The sequence below is a fragment of the Gekko japonicus genome, unplaced genomic scaffold (assembly GCF_001447785.1).
Source record: "Gekko japonicus isolate JY-2015 unplaced genomic scaffold, Gekko_japonicus_V1.1 scaffold13, whole genome shotgun sequence".
Lineage (NCBI taxonomy): Eukaryota > Metazoa > Chordata > Lepidosauria > Squamata > Gekkonidae > Gekko > Gekko japonicus.
In genome coordinates, this window is record NW_015172553.1 from 2,744,675 (window position 1) to 2,769,281 (window position 24,607).

Here is a 24,607-nt window from a genome sequence, read left to right on the forward strand (position 1 = left end):
GGTCTCCCTAGGGCTTCCCTTGAAGGTGACCGGAAAACTGCAGCTGGTCCAGAATTCAGCAGCGTGTCTCCTTGTACAGGAGGGGTGTGTGTTTGAGGGTATTTTATGCACTTTTTAAAGACTTGTACTGGCTTCTAGTTTGTTTCTGGAAACAGTTCAGGCTGCATTTGGAGGGCTGTGAGGATGGTATGAGATTTAGTGGCTAGTTCTTTTTTCTCCCCCCCCCCTTTTTATGATGTGTGTCTTGGGTTTTATTGGTTTAGGATAGTGGTGCATTTTATGTTGTTTGACTTGTATTTTTGCTTCTGGTAGCCACCTCTGAAGAAGTGGTTTTTAAATGATTAAATACATACATTTGTAATCCACAGTTGGAATCCAGCTGCTGCTTTTTCATCTTTTTTGCACAGAGAAGCAACAAAAACAGAGTACCAATTCCTGGACTTGCTCCAAATCAGCATTCAGACAAAATGTATGCTTCTTGCAGTCTGAATGGAACATCCTGCTGATCTCTTTTGAAGAACTCATGCATTGCTTACTTGGGAGGAGGTGGCTGTGTTAAGTCTGTCTGAGAAGGTGAAAGGGACATCATCTTGAAAGGCAATTTGTACCACTTAGCAGCTTGTGCTCAATCATTTAGAGTAATGTTCGCAAAGTTTTACAAATTATAGTATAGAGATGCTTGGTTATTTATTTCTGTTATGTATTAATTAAGCTTGTTCCCCATTTTGAATTAATATCACACAAAGAAGAGATGTAATACTATAGGAATCCCAGCAGAATACTAACTTCTGTGAATTTACTTCTGTGCAACTATTTCAAACAGGATGTGCTGAAGATAGCAGGCTGGGTTCGGCAGGGTAGTAAAAATGGTCCTGGAACAAACGTAGCACCAACAATATGACATGTAGAGTACAAAGATGCCCGCGGGAAACCCCAGCATGGCACCATCAGTTGAAAAGGATCTTAGGGAACCAGGAAGAGAGAGACCAATCTTGTGCCTACAATTCTGGGGAGCCACTGCCAGGCTGGAATCAAAAGTACAGAGCTAGACAGTAGCTTCACTTCTGCAGCTGCACCAAAAATTCATGTGCATGCTCTCTCGCAAGTTTGTGACACTGTTTCCTGCACATGCCCACATCTACAAGCACACGCATTTTTTTCTGCCTGTGTCTTAGTTCTGCCTCTAGTGAACATTGCAGGAAAGAAGGGAAGATGATCTGTTTGAAGTCCTCTCCTACAATCATTCTTTTGTGTTCCATGGCGTGGGGGAAATATAGGTAACACTATGGTAGGCAAGTTTTTACCGGGAAACCAAGAGCAGTCATTAAGCCATAATAATGAGGCTTCCTAACTGCATACAGGAAAGCTGCCCAAATGTCATTGACCGTGGGGGATTGAGGCACACTGACTGCATGCTGGGCATAACTCCATGTTGTAAAGTCCTTGCTCTTCCTTGAGGATTGAAAAAATCAGATATGAGTTAAGAGTTTCCCTCTGTAACTCAGTTTCCAGGTGCATGGGACCAGATCAAGACCGTGGCACACAGGGAGAGGGTGCTTATGGCTCCCCACCACGGTTTTTCCAACCTGCAATGACCTGGGGGTGGACTATTTGTTCCATTGGAGGCTCCAAGTGTGCTGACAAGGTTCATTTTGGTTTCCCCAGTGGGGCTGTATAAGGTCAGGATAATGGTGTGGGGAAAATGATAAGCATCCTGTCTCAAGGTCCACATACAGATGGGGTACCCATGCACCTAGGAATTGATTTCTGAGTACAGAACTCACCACACATGTCTGATTGAAAGTCCTCATGTTGGACCTGGAAATGACCGGAAGTACTTGTAACTTATAGTTAGACCCTCTGATGTGTTTTGAACACATGAAGCTGCCTTATACTGAATCAAGCCGTTGGCCCATCAAGGTCAGTATTGCCTACTCAGACTGGCAGCAGCTCTCCGGGGTCTCAAGCAGAGGTCTTTCACATCATCTACCACCTGGCTCTTTAAGCTGGAGATGCCAGGAACTGAACCTAGGACCTTCTGCATGCTGAGCAGATGCTCTACCACTGAGCCACTAAGGCCATACCTGAGTCCTCACTTTGCTGACATTTTGCTTGTATCCTTGGTATCCACATGGCATCTGATCTGAATAAGGCACAGCATGTAGTATTGGGGTCTACTGGGAAATCTGGGTTTTGCTGGTCAAAGGAAACAGGAATTTTACTAATGGTACTGAAATGTCCCATCAAGCCTTATGCTGGAAAATCAGCTGATCACTAATATCAAAGCACATTGATAGTATTGCTGCTTTTTCTACATTTGCAGTTTAAATCATGAAGACCGCTACTGGCTCAAGACATTTTGCCACCAGAGGCTTCAATGTCGCAGTCAAACTCCTGCAAAATGGAGGAATCTCAAAAGAGCTTGGGACACCCTACAGTGTGCGTGCCCAGCGTTGTCATGCTGTTTTTAAAGAGGAGGCTGTGAAGATTAGCTGCTTCTGCTTTCGGCTGGTGGCAGGAAATGCAGAGATACCTCCCCTGAAAGACAACCCCAGAGGCGACTGCTTCAGCTGACGTCATGGGAAAGCTGGCCCTTTGGTCTTTTGCCCCTATATACATTTCTGCAAGGATGTTGTATAGGGGATGTTCCCATAAATCGGATTAATATTTATGTATGATGTGATTTAGCATCTTGACCATCCAGTCTTCTTTTATCACATGATTGGAAGAAGCAGACCCAAATACTTCAGGGTACCATCTCTGAGTAGGGCCCAGGGGGCTATCAATGATGTTTTTATCCCAGGATTCCTTCAAGGGCATAGAATCATAGATGGAAGGGGCCATACAAGCCGTCTAGTCCAACCCCCTGTTCAATGCAGGATCAGCCTAGAGCATCCCTGACAAGTATTCATCCAGCCGCTCCTTGAAGACTGCCAGCAAGGGAGAGCTCACCATGTCTTCCCTTCTACCTAGTCTAGATAAGCCTGTTCTCTTCTTCAGTGAAAAAAACTGAGGCAAAATAGGCACTGAGCCTTTCTGCTTTCTCTGTCCTCTGTCAGAGTTTCTCCATTTTTCACCCAACAGTGAGCCTATTGCCTCTTTTACCACGTGTTTGCTCCTCAAATACGTGAAGAAGCTTTTCTTCTTGTTGTGAGCCTCCCTGGTCAACCTCAGCACACTCTGAGCTTTGGCCTGTCTAATGGCTGATCTAAAGTACCTAGCAATTCTCAGATACTCTTCTTTAGAGAGATGTCCTTCCCTCCATTTCTTGAACATTTCCTTTTTCTTCCTTAGGTCATCATGGAGTTCTCTGTTCATCTACACTGGCTTCTTGAATCCCCTACCATGTTTCCATCTTGTTGGAATAGTGATGACTTGAGCTTACAAGAGCTCTTGTTTTAGGAGAGCCCACCCTTCACTTGCTTCTTTCACTAACAGCATTCTGAATCTTGCCCATGGAATGACTTGCATCGTGCCTTTGAGTTCATTAAAGTCTGCCCTACGAAAACCTAATATAACACATCTGGCTATGAACTCTTCCCCCCCCCCTTCGCATGGAGGACATGGCAGTTTCCCTCTAAGGTCCCTACCACCTTCACTTCATCTACCAACACTTGCCTGTTGGTTAATATTAAGCTGAGTATGGCCAAGACCCTTGTAGCTTCCCCTACCATTTGAAAAAGGAAGTTGTTGGCCAGGCAGGTAAGGAAGTTGTGTGACCCTGGACACTTAGCAGAGTTTGTCTCCCAGCACACCCATAAGGTTCCCTCTCATCATTTTATCCTCACACTCACCCTGAGAGAGAGGTGGCAGTGAGAGACTGTGAGTTGCCCAAGGTCATTGCAGACCACTGACTCCAAAATCCTTCACTATTACCCGATCCAATTTTTTTCCCTTGTCTCTTTGCCTGGATTTTTAAAAAGGAATAGATCCCTGGAGACAGCTGCTGATGCCATCCTTCTAATAGTATACAAAAATAAGGATGAGGGACTTTGTAAATGTGCTAGGCTATTTCTAGGGTGGCCTTCTCCAGGAGGCATCTCAGAATGGAGAGCTGTTAATACATCGCTTAATTAGGCATGCTCACCTGAAGGCATCATTCTGGCACTAGAGAGAAAAAGCAGCATCTATTTAGAGAACACAGTAGGTGCACCTGTTACAAATGGCACAATCCAACAGTTTTCCTTCTGTTTGTCTGAGATCTCCAGCAAATTGTTTACCTGTCAAAATAACAGCAATTCAGCCTTTTGCAATAACGGCTGGATGACAAGCCCCCACACCAAGAGGGTTCCAGTCCAGACCAGCCCCTTAGGATAGAGTTGGGCTTGTCCAGAGCTCTCCAGTGTAGAACTTAGCACAATTTTAAGCCTGACTTAATGGTGTCTTTCCAGAGCTTTAGTATAGGTATAACACTAGCTCTTTGGTTGAGAATGATAAATGACCATGGTTGTTAGGGTGTCATCTCTGCCAAACCTCCTTTAGTTTTGTACCTGTCAGATGGCACAGAAGGGAGTTCCTGTTATGGGGTCAACCACCCTGCTGCCTAGCAAGCTTCCCACCTGAGATGGCAGAATGGTCTTGACTTTGCTACTGGAGATCCCCGCTTTGGGTCTTGGGGAACTTCAAGACCTATGCAGAGACTCCACCATTCAAGAGGGCCAAGGTACCCATGGGGCTCTCCTGCAGGCCCTCTCAGAGGTCCAGAGAGGCTCAGGATACTTCCAGATGTTGAAGTCCCTATCAATAAAACAAATAAAAAATGGCAACACGTGAAGCCAAAATAAGGCATCAAAAAAAGAGAGAGAATCAGTTAACAAAAAAAAAGAGTTTTATCAAGCCTGTCTTATTTGTATAAATTTGCAGATCTAAGCTGAGAAAGTGTGTCACAGTTTGGTTCAACAGGGTTAGATACAGGCTTTTCCATTGCCAAACAAATGAACAAAGGTGTCTAAATTTGAAGCCTGTTTTGTCCCTGAGGCCCAATGTCTTCCTGCTAAGGTTGCCATTTGGTCAGTGGGAGAAAAAAAATTAAAAATCACTCTCAGTGATGGTGTGACATCACCTTGGAAAACCCAGCAATGATGTTACCTTTCTCTAAGAACTACCAATAACTCTATGGTAAAAACATCAAGTTTCGATAGGACTAACATCACTTCTGGGGAGCACATAGATTCCTAGAAAGGCATGACATCACTTCTGGGTTTTCCTGCAAGTGATGTCACACCATTACTGACAGCCCGCCCCCTGTCCACACCCCTCTGGCTTCCGGCTAGTTGCCAGGTATAGTTGCTAGGGCTGGGAACCCTGCTTCCTGGCCCCCTTCTGATTAGGGTTGCCAGCCCAGCACTGATGATCCCTGTGAAAAGCAAGAGATGGTGGTGTCCTGATGATCAGCATTGTACCAGTGCAGCAACATCACTTCCAGAGTGAATCTGGAAATGACATCACCACATTGGGGCAATGCTCTAGGATTCACTGAAATGGCGTGGTTTTTACCACAGAGTTTCATGTGAATCCTAGAGTATTGTCCCAATGCAGTGATGTCACCAATGTTCCCTCTAAGGCATGCAGTCTTGTGAGCAGAAATTTTACCCCGTGAGCCAAAAATGGTGCTAGCTTTAAAATTGTGAGCAAGCCAACATTTTAAAAAATTCAGTTTACAAACATACAAAACATACAAACATAACATATAAACTATTATCATTTGTATTACAAGCCATATATTTATATATATTTATATCAAATTTATTTATATTTATATGGAACATATTTGTACTTATATGACTCTTTCAAACTATATTTTAGAAATGATTTATACATCATAGCTGTGAACAGTATCATCAAGTTTCATTAAGGGGAAAAATAATTTAGCTTCTCTTCTTTCTCTTTTTCCAATAATTGAAAGCACTGTCAATATTAATATTATTATTGATAAAGAGAGATAAAGAGAGAACATGAAAATGCATTCTGCCCGCTTTCTGCATTATGTTCTGAAAATATGGAGAATGAATACAGTTCCCTTTTTTGAGAATTGTTGAGTCCATTTGGAATATCCAGGAAATGATGAAGACTCCTTGATGAATATTGATGTAGAAGAAGTCCTCACAAAACGGAAGATACTCCGGAGAATTTTGTCCATCACCAGTTATCACCTGTAACAATCCAAAAATTATTATTGTACTTTGTATTTTTGTATACTTATAAGGTTTTGAATATATTTTTGCACATTTTGCAGTACTGTTGGTTTACTTTTAGGTAAATACTAGTGGCAAAAGGAATGGCATACAGGGTAAGCATATTGGTCTGGGAAAGTAGATCTACAAGGAGATTTGAACTGGGATCCCTTGGAATTTACAGAACTATTCTGAACAGAAATTTTACAGTAGCATTTATAGCAGACTGAAGAAAACCACAGGAAAAAATAATAAGGTTCATTAATGCTTTTTCCTAAAGCTTGACTTGGAGGAGGGAGAAACTTGCCCAAAGGGAGGGAAAACGGTGCAAGGCTGCAGGAAGGGTGCCCAGCAAACCAAAGGCCAGCGATCCTGCACAGATCCTAGCCTGGGCCTTCCAGCTGATCTCCTCTCCTGTCTGCACAAGCCTTGCACCCGGCTGCCCAGCAAACCAAAGGCCAGCAATCCTGCACGGATCCTGGCCTGGGCCCTTCAGCTGACCTCCTCTCCTGTCCCCACAAGCCCTGTACACACATCCCACCCAAAGGGAAGGAAAACGATGCCAGGCTGCAGGAAGGGCGCCTGGCTGCCCAGCAAAACGGATCCCAATCTGGGCCCTCCAGCTGACCTCCTCTCCTGTCTGCACAAGCCCCACTCACCCAAAGGGAAGGAAAACAGCTCCAGGCTGCAGGAAGGGTTCCCGGCTGCCCAGCAAACCGAAGGTCAGCAATCCTGCACGGATCCCAGCCTGGGCCCTCCAGCTGACACCACCACCACCACCACAGGACAAAACAAACAACCAGGTGACTCACCTCAGGAGGGGCAGCAGTCCTCCAGATAACTCCTGGACCAGGGGATTTCCAGCTGCACAAAGGAGAGGACTGGTGGGCGGGGCAGAAGCACCCCCTTTCATAGGACATGCAAGCCCCAGCTGAGGGGAGGCGGGGCCAGCCCAGATAAGGAAACACAAATCATACTGCTGGGCTTCTGTGCTGCCTGACCAAACTGGTCTGTGCTGTGTGACTATTAGGAAGGGAACCTCATGCCCCTGCACTGAGGTAAAAAATGGTGCACTGGGTGGGTGGAATTGGTGCACCAGTGTAGCCTGGTGCAGCTTAAAGGGAACCTTGTAAGTCACTTCCCCATTTGTGCCTGAATTGATGTCACTGTGTCAGTGTGACACCAGTTTCCCTTCTAATTTTGTGCTTGCTACTCCACAGAGCAGTGGCTGGATTGAGATCTTCCCTGGCCCTAAACATTGAGCAGGATGTACAGCCAATTAGGTGTTCTCTGCTGGCCAAAGGGGGCATAGTCTGTAGGTGAGGTCTTGATCATTCCTTTTCTATGCATCTAGGAAGGTTTAGCTTTATGGGAACTCCCATCCTGTGTGTGGATGAACATACGGTCTAGAGGCTAATGAGTCCAGATAGTTTCCCAACATCTCATCGCATGTACTTCTGTCAAAACTTTAGTTGACCTCTAGAATAGGGAGGGGGTCCTGGTGATGAATATAGTTGTTCTTCAGTATGCCCCCTCACTGACTAAAGCTCCTTTTGCTCCAGGGTATACTTATGGAGCTTGAGATAATGAAGGAATGGGGATGATGAAGAGAGCATCAGAAAGGGAAGTCTTGGGACAAATGTGACCGAACACAGTAGAGAGCTCATTTTAGAGCTTATTCTCTGGTGATCTTTCCTCTTTGTGTTTAGAAAGGGAAGTCTTGGGACAAATGTGACATTTTAGAGCTTATTCCCTGGTGATCTTTCCTCTTTGTGTATGAAATAAATTGCAGTCTTGGAATAGTTCATTTAACTTTTTATAGCAATTATCAAATGTTCGTGTGCATTGCACTTATATACACAATGAGTCAAGTAGTTTAATTCCAATTAGTTCCACAGAGTAGTGATCTGAACACAATGGTATGACTGTGTGATGAGCGATTTAATCTGAAATTATATAACATTGTTCTTTGGGAAGAAGCACTTCAAAGTTTGACATGTCTTTTGGCCACAATACATCTTGAACCTTAGACAAAGTGTCCTTTTGGATGGCTTCTAATTCAGAGATCTTGAGTTGTGTATGGAAGAGAGCAGGATGTTAAGAAAGTTACCAGCCATCATGGAGTAATGGCTAGAGTTAGACGACGATCTGAGAGATCCAGGTTCAGATCCCTACTCTGTAGTGGAAGCTTGCCAGGTGACCCTGGGTCAGTCACTCGCTCCCAGACTAACTTATCTCACAGTGGGTGTGGGTTTTTTTTTGCAAGGATAAAATTGAGATAGAGTGAATGATGCTGTGAGCCACTTTGGGTCCCCATTGGAGGAAACCAGGGTAGAAATAAATAAATACACTATTAAAAGCATTGTAGTGATTTCCCTGGGTGGGTGAATTTAGGAAAAAATTTTCCATATGACAGAACAGATCTCCCTGACAAGTTTGGCAATAGAAATGCTGTTGGCACAATTTGTTTGACGTTAATCCACGACTCTCTTGTATCAATGCCTCTTTAGCTACCTAAATCTTTCTGTACTCATTGGTTCCTTCTAGTGGCAATTTCTAGGACAGAGAATGATTTCTCACTTTCCCTGCAAGGTTCATAATTTTATAAATTTCTTAGCATATTGCCATCTTCCCTCCCTATGGTAACCAGACACCATCTTTCGTATTTAATATTATTCATAATCTGTTAGTATGTCATTGGAAGCAGTCACCTGGAAGCAGCCTGGGGCTGCCCCTGCTAGAGAACCATAAAATATACCATTTAATTTGGGTCTTGCAATTTGCACTTCCCTCACTCGCCTCCAGGCTAACTGGATTGGCAGGCTCCTGCCTAACATTTAATCCACACAAGACTTTGTGATTGCTTCACATGTGTATTCATTATGCCCAAGAGCATTTCAATCCGTTTCTTATAGTGGACAGGAAAAAAAGAGACTTTTCTTCAAAACGCTTCACCATCAGGAAAACTGACATTTTTGTTCTATTTGACTCTGCTATAAAGGAGTTAGCTGACAGAAACAGCGATGTATCAGTTGAAAGGGATTCATCTACCTGCTCGGGGGTTTGTATGTGTGTTTGTTTTTTGAGGCCCTGACAGTAAATTGGGTTTTCTTTTGGCTGTGCCCGTGTTCTGTGACTGCAGCGCAAGAATCAAAAGGAATGCAGGATTGTGGGAAAGGACCACAAGGCACTGTTCACAGAAACTGAAAGATGAGAAGTAAATCTGCCTGACAGCCGAGGAGGAGGAAGGAAAACTCTTACTGTTACACACAGACATAAACAAACTAATTAATGTGAATTTGTCTGTTAAAAAGTTCCAGTTTTCAGCATTTAGAATCTGCTGTCCCAACATTATTATGTTTGTCTTCAGTTGTCAAAAGATAGACAAGTGCATGCCCTGGTATTTGAACCACCTACCTACATGGCCTATGAACTATCTAAGATCAATGCATGTGGGAGGGCCAAGCTCTGTATTCAATTGAAGAGATAGCCAGGAAGAGCACCTCCCCCCCCCCAGCTTATTCTGGAAAGCATTCCTGAAAACAATGTGACTGGCCTCAGTTACACGGGCCTTGGTACATGGATACAGTAGCATCAATAGTGCACAGCAGTGGCCTTGCATTGCCAAGTGTACCGTATGCACCACCAGTTGCAGCTAGCTCCACACCATATCATGACACTTTTCTTTTGATGCTGAGGAAAGACCAGCCCCATGCTGCAGACAGATTAAACAAAGTTCAGTGGAGTTCCTAAACCAAGCTGGAATCCAAGGAATGCTCATTACATTTGGCTTTCCATCCTCCAGGTGGAACCAGGAGATCTCCCAGAATTACAGCTGATCTCCAGAGAACAGTCCCCCTGGAAAAAATAACTGTTCTGGACTCCATGGAATTATACTATTGCTGAGGTCCCTCCCTGCCCCATACTATGCCCTTCCTAGGCTCAACCCTCAAATCTCCAGGAAATTCCCAACTCAGATCTAGCAACACTATGTTCTGTCTTTGCATCCAAGCCTTGCCCTGAACTTCTGACTCATTTCTCATAGGGTCCCAGTGAGAAAGGTGGACTATAAATGATGATAGCCAAGTCAGTAGGCATGGGGTGCTTCCTTGCAAAGTTCCATATAAGGATGGGCACAAACTGGGGAAATGGAGGTTTGTGAAGTTACACAAACCACAAATTTCCCTGAACCTCCCTGTAACGATTCCTTGTTTCTCTGTGTGTGTGTCTCTTTAAAAGTTTGGTTGCATGGCTGTGATAGAGTGGTTGAGAGAGGCAAGTATGGTATGATTGGTGGTTGACAGAGAGGGGGAGGGGTTTTGGAAGTGAAAATGAGTGGATGAGTATGTATGTCAGTCAGGTTTTACAGTTACAGGTTTGACAGTTGATAAGTTAGTTCTGTGTGTGAAAGGAGAGACAAGCAGTTCTGTGCTGAAGCAGTTATAAGCTGAAAGCTGAGTGTCTAGGAAACAGTAAAGTTTAAGTGAACAAGAGTTAAAGGAAAGTCTGAGTGACAGGCTGGAGTGAAACAGTAAACGTATATGGCATTGAGATAAACAAGTGTTACAAAGTTACATGCAAAGATCCCTGACAGATGGGGAGAAGATTGTGCGGGAGACCAAAGCAATTGTTCAGTATTTACACATTACTAGTTACATTGTACTACCCTCTTATTTATGCTTTATTTCAATAAATCCTCTTTCATTCAAGTATACCAGCTCTGAAATAAATACTTCCTTAGGACCACATAGTTCCTCGTAAGCCTTGAACTCGGTCTACCAAAATAGTAAGAACAACAGTAAAGTATAAAAGGTTTGGAAATCCTTAAATTTCCTGGTAGCAGCCGTATATACCCAGTAAAACAAAATAAAGAACACTTTTAAAGTGAAACCAGTCCTCCCTAATAAGGAGGATGTCACACTCCCCTTTAATGAACTGGTTTGGTTTGTGAGGTTTGGAGAAGATCTGAGATCTTCCCTCCCTCCTTTCTGCTGGGGGTGGCTCCCCAAGGACAACAGAATAGAAAGGGGGGAGATCTCCTGACCCTCCTTTCTGCTGGTGGCAGCTCCCTGAGGCCAGTGGGGGGGGGAGATCTGTCAAAAGCCATATAAAAGGAACATTCCCTTTAAATGGCTTTTGCAAGCTGGTACCATGCATGAGTGAAGTCCCAAGTGGTGAGTTCATCACTTCTGGGTAAACTCCACTTGGACTTCACGCACATGCAGTGCCCGTTTGCAAAAGCCATTTAAAGGAAATGTTGGATACGAGACTCCACGCAGCTTGTGGACAGTGAATCAGCTTTTATTTACAAGTTAGAAGAAATCAAGAAAGAGACAAACATACAGAGCAACAGGCTCTCTTTTAAACAGTCCAGGCTTGGATAGCCACGCCCACAAGTCAGATATTAACCAATCAGTATTTACAGATAAGGTCCAATCAGAGTGCTTCCCTCCATAACATTGCGCAGCTCTGATTGGTGGATTTACAGCCCTGCTCCAGAACTCAAGCTAATGCAAAACTTGAAAGGTTCCATTTAAATGGCTTTTGCAGGCAAGCACCACATGTGCATGAAGTCCAAGCAGCGAGTTTACCATTTAAAGTGATCCTTTTCACTCCCCTCCCCTGCTTCCAAGCATGGGGGGGCAAAAAGGATTGTTGAAATGGTTTGCATCTGTTTCAGCCCAACAGACTGAAATGGAGGCAAACCATTTCAGTGATCTCCCCCCCCCCCCGGCTTCCCCACCAGAAACCCCATGAACCTCCAGGTTCACAAACCACAAACCAGTGATGTTTGTCATGAAATTAGGTTCGTGACGAGATTTGTGGCCATCCCAAGTCCCATGCTTTTGTTTGTTTTTGAGCCACAATGCAGCAGTAAGCTGTTGCTTTATACTCAAGACTTGGTTATGGTCAGATAAGGCTACTATAACACCCTCTGCTGGGGCTGAACTCTGAAAACAGGTCAATAACTATTGCAGTTGCCAGTCTCCTGGTGGGGCTTGTAGATTTCCTGGAATTGCAACTTATCTCCAGACTACAGAGATCAGTTTCCATGGAGAAAATGGCTGCTTTGGAAGGTAGGCTCTGTGACATTATACCCTGCTGAGGTCCATCCCTCAGCGGTGGCGCAGGGAGTAAGAACACCTGCAAAGTAACATCAATGAACAGCCATTACGGCTGTTCGAAACCCACCGCGGTCGGGGTGAGCTCCCGGCCCACATCCCAGCTCCCGTCAACCCAGCGGTTCGAAAGCATCATAAATGCAAGTAGATAAAGTGGGTACCCGCCCTAGGTGGCAGGGGGCACCCCTCCTCCCTGTGAGGTAGAGGATTCGGTGGCGGCAAGTGGAGCAGTTCCTGGCGATCGGTGGAGCAATGTCGGAGGCGAAGGCGGAGGTGGACCCTGGAGAAGTGGAGCCTTGGAGAGCGTGGTGATGTGCGGCGCAGTGCGGCAGAGCCACCTGTGGACAGTAGCCGGAACTGCAGCCAACACAGAACCACACGCCAAGACGAGACCTGCCGGAGGAAGCTGCTCGGGGAATATCAGCTCCAGAAAGAGCACCAGGACGCCAATATCTGAAGCTGCAGAAGGAAGCCAGATAACAACTAGCCCGGGATGCTGGTAGGCAGTCACCACCCTGTAGACAATGTGGCCCTAGTTAGGTTAATTGGTTGGTTAGAACCACTATGTAAACCGCCCAGAGACCCTTCGGGGTCAGGGCGGTATATAAGCCGAAGGTATAAATAAATAAAATCCCCTTTTCAAACTCTGCCCTGTCCAAGGCCCCACCCACAAATCTCCCTACTACAACTTGTGCAGACTTTGGCATGATCAGTTTTTTGCCATTCTGGTGCATGGCCAGACGAGAGAAGGAGAGAGACGGTAAGTATCCCTAGACTTAACCCCCCTTGCTTTCTGGACAACAATAAAAACAGTTCTTTTCCATGCTCAAGTGGGCTGTTTTTATACCAGGTTTTAAATTGCGGTGTATTCTGCTTTGGTTTAAATGCAGCTTGGTTCTTTAATCTATGCTGCTAGTAAATTTGGAGGGGTGTAGTGATGGTTTCTTGCTGGTTGATTTAATTTTGTGTTGTTAACTTTATTGTTTTAAATAAGGTGACTGTTGAAAGAGACTTTGAGTGCTTTAAAATAGATGGGGAAAGGCACAGGTTTGTATAAAGAAATGGAGGTGGCTCTGTTCTCTAGGCTGCAGCCTGGGAGCTAGAATTGCATTTTCCCCCCAGCCTCACAACCCAATTCCCTCACAAGTGATTGAACTTCATAATAAAGTTGGAGCCGTCTTGCAATAAAGACTTCAGAGAAATGCAGCATATGCTTTCCCAGTGCAAGAGAATATGGGGTCATTATTTTTTATTCTTCATGTGATGAACGTCTGAATCCTGAAGAGAAGGGACACTGCAAGCCATAATATGCTTTACTTGCTGAAATCAAGACTGGTGCACAAAGAGTCTGCCCTCAAAAAGGCCTCCACATGGTCAGAAGCCTGTAGAAGGCCACAGAAACCATGAATGGTTCCAGTAGCCGAGAGCCCTGGTTCAATTCCTTTGCCACACCCAGTGTGTTGTCTAACTTCATTGGCTCAATTCTGTTTTACCCTTCATTAGATTTGTGGAATACCATTGTCTCTCTGCATGTTCTCTTCTTTCGCAGCCAAATGTGCCAAATTCCATTAATTTTTACTTATATATTCTCCAGTCTTCTGATTCTTGACTGCCCTTCCTTATAAGTCTCCCAGATTGTGTTCCATCTTCTGGAACACAGGCAACATCAGAACTGGACAGAAATGCATCAGCCACAGGAGAGGGTGACAGAAAACACAGATTGGGCCAGAGGAGTGTTGTGGTTAGAGAATCAGACTTAGGGTAGCTTGCTGGCAACCAGCAGGAAGCTTAGTGGGGTTGTGGAGGGGCTCCAGGGCTACAGAGAGGCAGAAATGACTCCATGCGATGATGCAATGTCATTTCCGGCTGAAAACCAGAAGTGATGTCATTGTGATGTGATTATGGCACTTCCAGTGTTTGGCCAGATATGATGCTACAGTGGAGTTGCCAGCTCTTGGTTGGGGAGTACCTGGAGAATTTGGGGGTGGAGCCTGAGGAGGATGGAGTTTGGGGAGGGACCTCACTGGGGTATAATGCCATACAGTCCACCCTCCAAAGTATCCATTTTCTCCAAGGGAACTAAGCTGTATAATCTGAAGATCAACTGTAATATCAGGAGATCTCCAGGCCCTACCTGGAGGTTGGCAACCTTACGTTTCAGTGCTGCATGTTGTCTACCACCTTCCACTGCTGAATTTACTGGCAGCAGCCAATAGGTCGTAGCAGTAGATGGTGGGCAACCCTAGTCGGATTAGGATCTGGGACAGTCAGGTTTGAATCCCCACTCTACGTATGGAAGCTCTCTGGATCACTTTGGACTGGTCTCTCTTTCAGTGTACCTCACAGGGTGGTTGTGGAGCTAAAAACAGAAAAGGGGGGGTGATGTTGTAAGCTGCTGTAGGCCCCTCTTGGGAGAGAAGTTGGGCATAAAATATCTGAATGAATAAATGAAGTGTGACCCTGAACCTGCCTTTCTCTCCCCACCCCCATTCACACAGCATTAAAGCACCACTTGGAGACTTGCAAAATGTCTGCAATTTAGGCCTCCTTCTCTCTGGTACACTGTACATGGTGCAGTGAGAATTAGGAAACTTCCAGAAGAGCTACAAAGGGAAAGTAGAACTGCAGCTCGCCTTCAGAAGACTTGAGTTCTCTGGGGGCTTCAACAGTCTCCTACAGTGAAGGCCACAGTCAGTGGTGGTGTCAGCGTAAACTGTGTACTTAGTTCTTATTCCCAACACACAAGTCAGAAAGCAGACGGTAGCTCAGTGGGTGCACTTTATTAAAATCCTTTATTACTGGTTTGCCGACTGTTTGTTTTTTTGCAGTGTGGAGAAAAGTCTAAGAAACAAACTGGAGAGTCCTATCTGCTTTCATATATCTTGTAGTTTTTTTAAAAAAAAAAAGTCACGTCCATCCATGTACTGTTATTAAGTCTGGAACAATTTTTCTTCTCTCACCAGGTCCCCGGAGAGGTCATTAACACACAGTGTGGATACAGGACTCTAAATAAAGAGGTAACAAACTTTTTTAAGTATATCAAGGTGCTGAACTGAACACCAGGCAGGCAGAAGTACTGGGATCCCCATTTGCCACCGGCCTTCTGCAAAGGGGTACAGGGAGAAGAGGGCACTGGCAAGGGAGAAGTGGTAAAGGAAAGAAAGAAGTAGATTAGAGAGTTTTCCTGTACAATCAAAATGAAATGAACAGGAATCTCAGAGGAGCACTCCCGTAAGCTTTTCAGGAGCATTTGCTCCTGGATTGCTTTTTGTGGCAAAGATCCATCTAGCTTTCACTCTATGGTCCTTAGTAAAAAAGGTAAAGGTTCCCTTGCTCGAAAGCCAATCGAATCTGACTCTAGGGTTGCGGTGCTCATCTCCGTTTCAAAGCCGAAGAGCCAGTGCTGTCCGAAGACATTTCCGTGGCCATGTGGCCAGCATGACTAAACACTAAGGCGCATGGAATGCTGTTACCTTCCCACTGAAGTGGTACCTATTTATCTACTTGCAATTTCTTGCTTTCGAACTGCTAGGTTGGCAGGCCTGTGGCCACTGTTGCGTTTTCCAAATTTGCTGGCAAATGGAGTGCAGCACTTTAACAGCATCATCTTTTAAGACTTTGAATAGCTCAGCTGGGATACCATCACCTCCACCTCCACAATGGTCCTTAACAGCCCCCAAATTCACTGTCTAAGGTAGTGAAAGAGCATTTGAAGTTTGCATACTTGGTTCTGCTTGTTGCTGAGTGCCAGTGACCCTCCAGAACTGGGGTGCACACCGGAACTTTCCTGGTAAGTTCACAGGCCCGTCCACCCCTGGTTTGTGGCCTCTGCAGAGCTGCTTTTAAGAATGGGAATTAATTCTGTACTTGTTCTGTTTTCTAAAGATGAGGTTGAATCTTGGAGGTTTTAAGCTGACACAATAAATGCAAGCAGAATTACTGTGAAACACTCTTAGCAACCTTTGTGTGGAAGGAACCTGTTAGGCAAGGGAGAGGGGTGTCGTCCACACATTCAGAGATGATTTTTTTACAGCCAGAGTTATTTTTAAAAGACAAATGTTGACTTTGTAAGTGCTAGATTTAACATTCCAAATACAAGTGATGTATTATGCAGATCATTCTGTGCATGGAAATAAAATCCCCTGCATGAATGTCATTGTGGGTGTGCAACTCTAAAATAATGGTGAATGTGGCAGTCTGCTGTCATTTACTGATGTTCCGTTTACAATGAAGAATGAAAAAAGTGGGCATGTTGGGCTCTGTTGGAACAGTTCTAGTTGCTGCAGGAATGTTTATTTTTCAGCACACCTTACCAAGAAGTCCTTGTAGAGTAATATTATTATTATTTACAAAATACCTTTCTGTCCTTTAAAACAAATTAGACAAAGTCAGGGAGCCTCAGTCTTACAGTGACTATTAACATGGCACCTCCACGTTGGGATAAAGTAGTTCTCCAAGCAGCAGGTCCTGAGGAACAAAAAGGGGAAGGCTGTTTTGTTCATGCCATGCTTGTAAACTTCCAGAGTCATCTAGTTAGCCACTAAAATATTGCACTAGAGGGACCCTTGGTCTGATCCAGGATGGCTGCTGTTAAGCTGTGTCATTTAAGGAGGTGTTTCAGACTCCTTGAGACAATTGCGCAGAAGCACTCTCAGCACCAGTTTTTGTGTAGCTGTGACAGTGTTAAGAAATGATAGCAGAGTGGAGTCTCCATGTTGAGAGGAAGTATATCTCTGACTAATAAGTACTGGGTACAAATGGGACAGTTTTAAAGTATCCATTTAAAACACAATGATGATTGTGGACCACAATGGGAGCATTTGAGGGTACAGAGTGCATCACATACAAAGCATGCGTAAGCGGGTCCACTCAGTAATAAACCCCATTTTATTCAATGGGGCTTCTTTACAGGAAAGTGTTATTTGGAGTGATTCTCACTCATCTTAGATGCCAGTTTGTTTACATGAGGGTCCCCCCCCCCGCCCGCCCTAATGGGTAGTTTCAGGTTCAGCTCCTTGATAGATGCGCTCAGGATTCTTGTGATACTGAAAGACACCAACTGCAAATTAAACCCTTGACTATTCTGGCTAATTGAATTTTGCCAAAATAAACTAGCTCTTCTGCTCACCGGGATTATACATTCTTCTCTGAGTAAAAGGAATCTCCAGAGAGCATTGAAAGGTGTTCTTGTAAATCCGTTCCATTGTCAAAAGACACAGCTATCAGAAAGAAAGGGCCTGCCAAGTGTAGGCTGCCTCAAATCACAGTGATTGAGTGGATGACAGCGGAGCAACATCAGAGATTCCTGGGTGGTTTGTCTGCTCTTGAGCCATTTCAGTCAGGATTGAGGCCTGGTTTTAAGACTAGGATAGCGTTGGTTGTGCATATGGATGGCCAGTTTACAAATAAATAGAGGAAATGCTTCTCTGTCGGTGTTGTTGAACTTTTCAGGGGTATCTGATACCTGACACCATCAGATATTGGTGGAGCATTTGGAGAATGGAGTGGGGGATACTGGGGTTAGCCTCCAAAGGTCTTCTCTGTCAGACATATGCAAAAAGTTTCCATCTGAGAGGCTGAATCATCAGTATGGGAGGTGAAATGCACTTTCCCCCAGACCTCTGACCTTTCACCAAGCTCCCAAATGAGATAATGTGTAGTTCTGGAGTTGGTTCCCATTAATATGCTGATTTCACACAGCTATACCTGTCATTCACAAAGCCTCCAGAATAATTTCTCTGAGTCCTGAATTGGTCCCTCAGTCCTGTGGGTCGAGGGGATGCAGATAAACAAGCGGAATCTAAATCCAGATAAAATGGATGTGATACTGGTTAGGAAATATGATATTTTGGATAGGATTGACTTGCCAGTGTCAGCACTGGGACAGATAGCCACGGTTCTGGGCTGAAGTCCCCACAGCACCTGACAGACAGGGTCTGACCATAATTAGTCAATCAGGTGCCCAGTCTGGTGGTGGTCTTGGACTCAGTCTTGTCAATGGAAGAACACGGTACAGCTGTTTCTAGGAATGCTTTCTTTTATCTTGTCAGGAAACCCCCTGTTGGATTGATGTAAGATGGGCTCACTGACTTGGGCTTCTGTGACGTCTAGACCGGATTACTTCAGTGCCACCCTCACCTTGAGGAATGAACTGCCAGGGAGCACGAGGCAGAAGGCCCCGTCCCTTGTAGCTTCAAGGAAGCTGGGCTGGTTCTGCAGCCAAATCACCCAGGCGGCTGCTTGGGGTAATGCAGTGATGGGTGCATCAATGCACTGCAGGCTCTTGGCTCACTCGCAGTGTGAGTGATAACTCCTGGGCCCTTCACTGTGGGCTGGGCCAAAAAAGGAATGGTTGATGGCTATATTTCTAGGCCAATTCTTCCCATTTTGCTTTGCTTGGGTCTGGCCAGAGCTGGCACAGTCCCAGAAGTGGATGGGTGTAACTTGCTTGGAGGTGATAAATACCTTGAACAGACCCTGCGAGGTAGACTTGTGGATGAAAGTGGGGATACTGATGTTTATTGATGGGTAGATTGGATTGTTTGCTCTGCAAACTTGATTTTAGCATCATTGTAAGCTGCTCTAAGCTCTTGAAAGAACACAGCAGAACTTTAAAACTAATGAATAAATATGAACACAGCAGATTTGGTCCTGCAGTACCTCAAATCTTAGTGGTTTTTGGAAGTTCTCTGTGACCTCTAATGTAGTTTGTCAGAAGAATTTGTGAGGTGTGGTGTGGGTCTGGACTCCAGTTCTTTCACTGTTATTTATTCTGTTTGCAGAGGCTGGAACTGGTAGACATTATCTATGTACGTGGCTGCATCCATGCAGTGGGCTTGTGGCTGAAAGACAATTTCGAGGCTACTTTTGGAATGGTTTGCTCTTTGCTGCTTCCTCAGGTATGTGGATTGTTTTGCTATCCGGGGGCTCTTCATCCTTTTCTTTACTAAGGCAGCAGTAAAATAAATTACTTCTTTCTTTTTCTATTGGCAAGTTTAGATCTTGATAAATTACTTTCCAAACTGTTCAGAACAAAAATACTGGAAACAGAGAACCAGGAGCCATAAACACAGTTATTCAGAAAAATGGGAAAGGACAGCCACTTCTGATTAAAATAATATTATAATTAGATCCACTTTCTAGAATCCTTTCCAGGTTAGTCAATCTTATTCTCACAATTGTCTACTGGGCTCTGATAATCCTGTCATGGACTAGAGTTACTTGTGGGGACTGTGGACCTTCTAAAATTACAACTGATGTCCAGACTACAGAGATCAATTCCCCCGGAGAAAACGGCTGCTTTGGAGGGTAGACTATAACATCATACTCTGTTGAAGTCTCTCCTAGGGTTGTCAGCAGAAGACTAGCAACTGGTGGGAGACTCATCGTGGCAGGAAGCTCTGGAAGTGATGTCAGTGTGTCACTGGTGACACTCTAGCATTCGGCCAAAACTTTGTGGTTTAAACACAGAGTTTTGGCAGGATGCTAGGGCATCACCATTGACACACTGACATCACTTCTAGTTCCTCCATAAGTGATGTCAGCATGTTAGAATGCTGATGATTGCCCCTCCCATTCCCCCCATTTTCTCCTGCCAGCCAGCTGAGTGGCACCAGGAAGAACCCATTGGGCACAGGGGTTCTCCAACCCCAGTGGGAATGTGGCAAGCCTAGTCCCGCCTCTGTCTACACCCCCAAATGTCCAGGAGTTTCCCAACCTGCAGGTAGCAACCCTAGGGGCCTGTCCTGGTCTCCCAGTCCCGAAACGGGACTCTCCCCCCCCCAATACCTCGAGGCCCCACCACTCACCAAGCGAGCAGCATCCCCTACAACGAACGAGGTCCCGGCCATCAGAGGTGCGCCAGAGCTGCAGCGAGCCGGGAGGGCCAGGGAATTATGCCAATGCGATGCGGAGGAGCAAGGCAGCCCCAGGGGCCTCACAGGGAGAGCACCCCGCTAGCAGGACCGGCCCAGGAGAGTGGAGGGGCGGCCCGGGAAGGTCCATCCGACAGGAGGAACCAAGACCAGGATGAGTGGTGTGACGCACAGCCCAGCGCGTCCGCCATCCAGTGTGGCTTCCGGACGGAGGGTGGCCCCACCCGGGACGCAGGGAGAGCATCGCTAGCTATAAGAGAGGGCGGGGCATATGCAGAGTAGGGCACCAGGGATGGAAGGGCAGTGCTGGGAGCGGGGACGGGGATAAAGGGAAGGGGTGGCAGGAGGGTCGAGGAGAAGGAAAGCACAGCCAAGACTGGGAGAGACACAAGGGTGCTGAGAGAGACAAGAGGCGACACTATCTCCCGCAGCTCCTGAGGAGCTAGAGTCGATGCTGTGCCGGCAGAGGGACGCCAGAGGTGCAGCCAACCTCATCCCCTGACCGACTGAGACCCCTCCTTGCCTCGCTTTTCTTTGTCCCGACTCCAGCCCAGGACCGACCCTCCTGCCAGCCACTGTGGGCAACCATGGCCACGGGTAACGGAGCCCCTGGAGGGAAGACAGAGCCTCACAGGGCCTACCTGAGTGGACCAAGAGTGGGCAGGAACTTAGCATTGAGTTCTTTTCTTGCCCTCTAGGACTAGACAGAAAATATAAAATCAAGTGATGTAGTACATGAACACCATTATTCTTTCCTCCACACAGTCATCCATTCTATTAGGAGGCCTGAGGCTTTGCTCAGAGGCACCCACTTGTATGCACAGCATTAAATGATTGGTATGTTTCAGTTTTCAGATTCCATAGTGCCAGCTAATAATTCCCAACTAATAGTGTGTGCCTGAAAGTGAAACGGTAAAAGCAAAAGTTTGGAAACTATAAAATCAGTTACATGCAGCTGCTTTATATTGAATCACACCATTGGTCTACCCAAGTCAGTGCTGTCTCTTTCAGACTGGCAGCAGCTCTCCAGAATCCCAGGCAGAGGTCTTTCACATCACCTACCACTGGATTCTTTTCACTGGAAATGTCAGGTGCTGAACCTGGGACTTAATACATGCTAAGCAGATGTTCTACCACTGACTCATTGCCCCTCCCCTAATTTCTAGTATGAGTACCTGTAGTACTTCTCCCATACCCTTTGGCCTGAACAGTGGCCAGCTGCCTTCTGCACAAGAAAATGGGCAGAGATTTTCACAGACCTGAATTTCTGTTTCCAGCGACACCTCTTTTAGAGACATTTTCATTTACATAGATAATTGATCACCCAGTCGTATGGCTGATGCATACATTGCATAATTAGCCGTTCACTTACCAAATGATTTTTCTTATTACAATTCAACAGACAATTGTGATAGATTCTCTGGTGCAGACATTAATAGTAGTCATGTCATCTTCAATTACATTCCAATCTTGCCATCACTCATTTCCAAACTGTTTCACACATCAGAAACTACTTTTGGTCTTTAACTCTGAAGGAAGCAAACCAAAGACTTGCCAAAGATCTGATAAAGTTCCAATGAATTTATTTACTTGTCTTGCCAAGCTCTGGATCTTAAATTCCCACAAGACTCTAGTGTTTTCAGAGTTGTTTCCCAGTTAATCTTTTAAGGCTTACGTGTGCTGGTTAGTTAGGTCCCTGAATTCCTTGTGCATCTGATATTTTATGGCTTGTGCATTGACAAGCAGTTGCCACATTCTGCACAAGATGTATCAGAAGCCGCTAAAGGAATTCAGCCTCATATTTATACCACTTACTCTAAAGAGCTCAGGAATGATATACATAATGGGGTTATTGCATTTAGACAGCAATCTTAAGCAGGCATACTCTGATCCCTGTTTGGGTGTATTCCATGGGGCTTTACTCCTAGGAAAGCATTCTTATGATTGTACTGCTATTTGCTCACAACAGCTCAGCAAAGCAGGTTAGGAAAAGATAAAGTGCTTTCCCCAAAACTCCATGACATGAGCAAAGTTTACTTATTTATTTTAAAGGGTTTTTTTTAACCTTGTCTTTCCTGAAAGTTTAAGATGGCTTCCAAAACACATTGATATTAATACCGAAACAACATGACAATAAAATCACGAATAGTATCACCACGGTCACAGCTAAACAAAGAAACCAGTTACTTCAGAGATTCCAACAGATTTGTGTAGTCTGTACAATAACATTGGTGCTATGGCAGAGAAGGTATGGGAATGAGTTGAGGAAGGTTGCACAGTTTGCAGTGAGGGCATGATGAATGGGGCCAGCTGTTATGAGCATATTTTCCATAGGGGTTCATACAGGAAGAGATGGTCCTTCTGTTATATAGGTCTCAGACTGTGATAGTCTTTAAAGTTAAGAAGCAGTTATCTTGAGTTGGGCCCAGAACTGTGTAGGCAGCCGGTGTATCCGCTAAAAAACTGGAGTGTTTTCAGAATGGTTAGCCCTGATGAGAAGGCATGCTGCCCCATTTTGCTGTAGTTGAAGTTTCTGAATTGTCTTCAAGGACAGCCCCATGTATAACATGTTACAGTAGTCCAGTCTAGAAGCCTGGATCAGCATGGACAAATTTGTCCAGCCTAGAAGGGCGGATATTCTGCACACCAGATGAAGATTAAAAACCCATTCTTAGCAACTGCACCAAACTTCTTCTTTGTTTACAAGGCTGTATCCAGAAATAAACCAAAGTCTTTTCACTTGGTCAGCTAGAGACAACTATATCCCAAACTGGTCCCTTCCAGAACATCAGATCTCCTCGTCAACATCACCCCCACCTTGTCTGGCTTCTATTTCAACTTATCCCCTTGACTACCACTTCTATGCACAGCTGCTTCTGGAGACATAGTTAATGAAATATACAGTTAAGTCATCAGCACACTGATGATACCCGGCTCCAAAGCTCTGTGTGATTTCATTTAGTGACCTGGTATAAATATCAAAGAGTATTTGATTCAAAGAAGCCCTAGTACCTTGTCTAGTCTGGCTCTCAATATCCAAGTCTCCACAGTGCAAAGTAATCTTGTCATTGTTATATTTGGCAATGACCCAAGAGAAATTCAGCAGCAGGTGTGTAAATATAGTTTATTAACCATGCCATTCTATTTTTGTGTTGCAAGGATTTTGTCAGAAAGTTATATAAGTTTCCAGCTTTGCAGTTATCTCCCAAATAAGGTGAGGAAAAAGATCTGGAATAAATAAATGGGATCAGTTAAGGAAGGGCCAATGGCTTGCAAGCATTTGCAGGCCGTTTTCCGAAGGCACTTGCTCATTCTTTCCAATATGCTGTAAACTTCAGTGCGAAGGAGAAGATCGTCTTCCCAGTGATGAGCTCTAGCTTTTTTATCCGGTTTCTCATATTCTAATTAGATGCCTCCTTTGCTTCCAATAGACTTCTCAGTGAAATCACCACTGGTTATTGTAGCTGCCAAAGTTCATCAATTCAATTTCTCCTTATTTTGCAGTTGCAGTTCACAGCTCTGTCAACTGCAACCTGATGGTTCATCAGAGATGCATAAAAGGGCATTCATCACAGAAATGCCAAGAAATGGGTACTGTGGAGCAGATTGTAGGGTCAGTGCAAACAGAGGACGCACCTGCATGCCCCCAAAGTAATGATTCCATCCCATGATTTAATTGTTTAAAAAAACAGCTTTTTAATTTGTAACATAACAGTTTCCCTCTAACATTTCCCTCTAACCAGACTTTGTTTTTGTTTTGTTACAAAAGAAAAGCAGCAAAAGCTGAACCCCCCCATCTCAAACGATCAGTATATATATTTATTACAGTCATTAGACCATCTGTATACATGAAAATCAGGGGTAATTTCCTGCAGGAGCACACAGGAGTGGAGCTCCGGCAGTAAAGAGCCCATGGGGCGGGCACATGCAACAAGCCCCACCCGCTGCTCCCAGCAGCCCTCAGTCAGAGCAAGAAGCAGCCAGGTAAGCTGCAGAGCCCCCCCCCCCGCCCCCCAGTCCAAAACAGTCCAGTGGCACCTTTAAGACCAGGTTTTATTCAGGTACAAGCTCTCCCTCCTCTGCGAGGACAGATCTGCACGTTCCCCCCCCTCCAATAGCTAGCAATCCAAAACAGTCCAGTGGAGCCTGAGCGGTGGGTGTTGCCTTCTGACACACTTCCGGTGGTGTCAGGGGGTGTGGCATATGCAAATAAGTTATGCTAATGAGTTATGCTAATGAGCTCCTGCACCTCTTTTTCTACAAAATGACCCCTGATCAAAATTATGTTAAAAACATTCTTATATATAAAAACAAAATACATAATGTAAGCAGAATTCAAATTTGAGCCTAGTTATAATACCATTTCCGCATCCTCATGATCAACACAAAAAATCTAGCAACTTGGGAAGTAATTTTATGATTCATGTCAGAAATCTCA

At 44.9% G+C, this 24,607-nt stretch overlaps 1 protein-coding gene across 1 annotated transcript in view; it reads left to right on the forward strand.

Annotated features, from left to right (window-relative positions):
- The window catches only part of LOC107118731 (tetraspanin-15-like), a 179,672-nt gene that overhangs the window by 126,359 nt on the left and 28,706 nt on the right, over positions 1–24,607 (forward strand). The window contains exons 6-7 of the mRNA XM_015421085.1: positions 15,259–15,312; positions 19,078–19,194. Coding sequence (XP_015276571.1) covers positions 15,259–15,312; positions 19,078–19,194 — 171 coding nt within the window. The remainder of the gene's footprint in view (positions 1–15,258; positions 15,313–19,077; positions 19,195–24,607) is intronic.